Genomic DNA, 4,068 nt, shown 5'->3' with positions numbered 1-4,068 from the left:
TTCAAAGGTGTTAAACATATGGAATTGAAGTGCTTATCAGTGAAAGAAGAAGTGCGGAAACAAAAAGTGTCATTTGAACATATTTGTACAAATTTAATGATAACAGATTCGTTAACTAAAGATTTACCGTCCAAGACATTTGTTGACCATGTAGAAAGGATGGACATTATCTAAAGGCCCTTGTTAATATTATAATATGATTGGTATATATACATGTATAATTTAATGTTCGTATTAATATGACACTTGTGAATTCAATTAAGTTATGTTTCTACTGAGTTTTGTTATTCATATTATATATTAGTATTAATATATGATGACAATGGTGTCTTTGTAAAGACATGAAAGACACATTATTGCATCCCTTACAATGGTTTGAATTGGATTGATTCGTGAGATGAATCAAGTTGATGAATAATTTGTGACGACCATGATCCAATCATTTTAATTTATTAAAGATAATGATTTTGTACTTTTAATGAATGGTGCACAATTATGGCATAAGATTGAAACATCAAATTTCCACATGGATGAAGTGGGAGACTATTAGATTAATTTATTAATCCAATAAATATGACTCATGTAATTAAAAGTTTGGCTTAAATGAAAGACACCTTAATGTGATGATTATTTTGGTTGATGAATAACTAAGCCAATGAGATTTTATTTTGAAATTCAAAAATTTAAATCCCACTTCTCTCTCTTCGTGGATGTTGGAAAATGACTCTTGGGATGAAATGAGACTGTTGGAATAAAATGCCTATAAAAATGCACATTTAGAAAAACAACATAACTTTTCTCATTCCTTTTAATTTTCTCATAAATATACAAAAATATCTTAATCATCAAAGATACACATAAGAAAAATGGAAGAGATGAGAGAACAACAGAAAACAAGATCGAAAATCGGACAAGAATCGACATCATGGATTTCGATATGTTTTTACTGTTTTTCATAGAAATTAGAATAGTGTGAAAATCATGATATCAAGATCCTAAATATGAAATTATCTAATACACATAGACTACTTCAACCACTCCAAGACCCTAATACACTCTCACTCTCTAAAATAAATATTTAACTATCTTTCATAACACTTTAACATAAGAGTATAAGTGATATATATATATATATATATATATATATATATATATATATATATATATATATATATATATATATATATATATATATATAAAGTCAAATACAAATTTAAAATATTTTTTATTGATACATTTTATAACGAACTTGAATTTATTATATAACTTTAGACTTCATTTACGGTATAGAACTTTTTCAAGATATATATTTTTAATCAACCCAAACAAAACTCTTAGGACAAAAAATTCTATTCAGCCTACTTGCGCCCATCTGATTCTCATAAGTAGTATCTCACTGATCATCAGTAGTATCCAGTGAAGAGAGAGTTCTTTTAAATGTACTAATAACTCATACATATTAAATTTTCTTCCTTCAAAAAAAATCTGTAAAAGAAATGCTTTTAACTTGTCTTCTTAAAACACAAAATAACACATTTGTCTAAGAGAAGAAAACGTAGCTCAGTCTTTAATGAAAAAATTGATTGATGGTGCCATAGTTTTCAACTGTATCCTCTATTATTATTATTATCCATTTTGATCAATTTCCATATTTCCAACTTGGGTGAATGTGATGGAAGACAAAAATGATTATGGCATTGGCCCCATAGTCTCAACTACTCCCACGCTTTCCATGTGTCGGACAGAAACATTTGTCTATAAATGGCATCATGCAAAAGAATAAATTATAACCCGACACAAAGATAAGCTCTTAAGAATCAACTCTATCTAGAGCTTCAATGGCTTCTCTTAAGTTTGCTCCACTGGCTTTCGTTTTGCTGGCTGCATTTTGTATGTATTTTAACCATTTTTTGTATGGATTCTATTATTTTTTAGAACTCTCGATAAACTAATTAAGTTTTGTTTATAGTGATGTTCCAGGTGAAGAAGGTAGAATCCGGATATTGTAGTCCTGTAACATGTTACACCGACAGGAGTGGAGATTGTCAATTTGGTTGCGTCTGTTATCCCTCTTTTTTTGGATATGTGGGTTCTTGTCAGCCTTATGTATCAGTTGAAAAGATGGTTGATGATCATCCTAATTTATGTCAGTCCCATGATGACTGCACTAAGAAAGGAACCGGAAGCTTTTGCGCTCGTTATCCTGATTCTAATATGGAATATGGAAGGTGTTTTTCCTCTAAGTTTCAGGCAGAAGTCTTCTTTGTCAAGATGATATCTAACTCTCAATTCAAAAAAGACTTGTTGAAGATGTCTGTGTCTGCATCATATTGATATAAGAAAAAACTACCTTGTATCATGTAGCATATGATGCATCTACTGCTTTAAATAAACAATTGGATTTCTTAAATATCCATTTGAATTTCAATAAATGATGTGTGTGTATTGGTGTGACAATTATGTATATTGTTGATTTGCATATAAAATTTATGAGTAAATTCATGCATGCTTCTCTAGTTATTCGCATTTATATTTTATTACTATCATTGTCCCATTGTTTAAAATTCATTTTGATATGACATACAACATAGAGTGAAAATTGCAATTGCTTATGTAGAGTTGGTAAATGATTCCTAAATAGTTCCCATGCGAATTATAACATCTTGTGGAGCTTTTATGAAACAGAATAATTTTGATTTATTTCATTAACACAAATAATTTTTTATTTAATGTAAATTTTTATAGATATAACCTATTCAATAGTAATTTTAGTTTAATTGTAAATTTTGTATTATTAATATGTAATAAAAAATTATTGAATATGTCATAATTACTGTAAGAAAAAAAATCACTTTTCGCGAATGTTATTAATCACCTCTGCAAATTTTTTCTGGAATGATTTTCACTCCATAACTCAAATAAATTAAAAAAATAAATAATACTTCACAATTAATGGAAAAAATTTCAAAAAAAATCAAAATTACATTGTCAGGTGAAAAACAACTAGCAACATTTCTTTTTAAAAAATAGAGAAATTTTAACCGGATAATTTATTATGTATCAATAGGATAGGTGACTATTCTGGGTTTTTTTTTATCAAAATAACTCATTTTTTCAAGAAAATTTCCAAAATACCCCTAGTTTAAATTTTTTTTTCCAAAATATCCCACTTTTAGGAGGAGTCGCCAATTGAATTGGAGACTCCTCTTAAAACTTGAATGGAGGCACCAATTGGATTGACACCCCTGTGTAAGTTTTAAGAGGAGTCGCCAATTCAATTGGAGACTCCTCCTAAAATGCATTTTTTTTTGTTTTATGGTATAAGTGAAAGATAAATTTGATATAAGACGACTTGATATTAATAAAGTTTGGAGTTTACACAAAGAAACCTAATGGTGATGACCGGGATCACCTAACCGACCTCCGGTCCCACATCCTCTAGCTACCCTAACCTTTGGCCCTAACCCACGTTGACGATTCTGCACGGTGTTTGATCATCTGAGGGGCCAGGAGCGTCACTACCAACTACAGGAGAAGGTCCGTTGAGGTATTCAGACAAGTCAGCATAGTCTTCAGTATGCATTGATGATCTACCGCCGTAGCTGAGCTCATGACCCATGCCAGAGAAGTTGGGATGTGGTTGACTCATGGATGGGCGACCGGGGCGGTTGAAGGGAGACATGGGTGTGAATGATGTGTCGAGGAAAGGTTGGAAAGGTTGTTGGGGTGTTTGGTAGAGATAGGGTTGTTGGATGTTTTAGTTTTGTGATGTTTGGGCTTCTTGGCTACGGTATGAGGAGGGGCGGTTGGTGTTTTGGCTAAGGCGACTTTGGTAGGATGATGGGGTGGGTGCGAAGCGATGTTGGGTCTCAGGTTGATGGTCAATTTGTTGGTGGTGGTATGGGGTATGCTCTTGGTATTGGGGTTGGGTGAATGACATGTTTTGGTTGTATGTTTGTGTGTTTGTGGAACAGAAAGTTTGACGGATAGGGGGTTGTGAGTAACCGGGCTGAGAATGTTGTTAGGGGTTAGATGTTGATCCTTCTTGTGTGTAAGTTGCCTGGCGTG

General features: G+C 32.1%; 1 protein-coding gene across 1 annotated transcript; it reads left to right on the top strand.

Annotated features, from left to right (window-relative positions):
- Positions 1–1,745: 1,745 nt before the first annotated feature.
- LOC127098307 (albumin-1) lies at positions 1,746–2,506 on the top strand. Its single transcript, XM_051036867.1, has 2 exons — positions 1,746–1,890; positions 1,970–2,506. Exons 1-2 carry the CDS (start codon positions 1,839–1,841, stop codon positions 2,332–2,334), a joined length of 417 nt encoding a protein of 138 aa, XP_050892824.1. The 5' UTR covers positions 1,746–1,838; the 3' UTR covers positions 2,335–2,506.
- Positions 2,507–4,068: the final 1,562 nt, after the last annotated feature.

Source organism: Lathyrus oleraceus, chromosome 6 (genome assembly GCF_024323335.1).
Source record: "Lathyrus oleraceus cultivar Zhongwan6 chromosome 6, CAAS_Psat_ZW6_1.0, whole genome shotgun sequence".
Taxonomy (NCBI): domain Eukaryota; kingdom Viridiplantae; phylum Streptophyta; class Magnoliopsida; order Fabales; family Fabaceae; genus Lathyrus; species Lathyrus oleraceus.
This window is presented reverse-complemented; position numbering and strand designations above follow the sequence as displayed.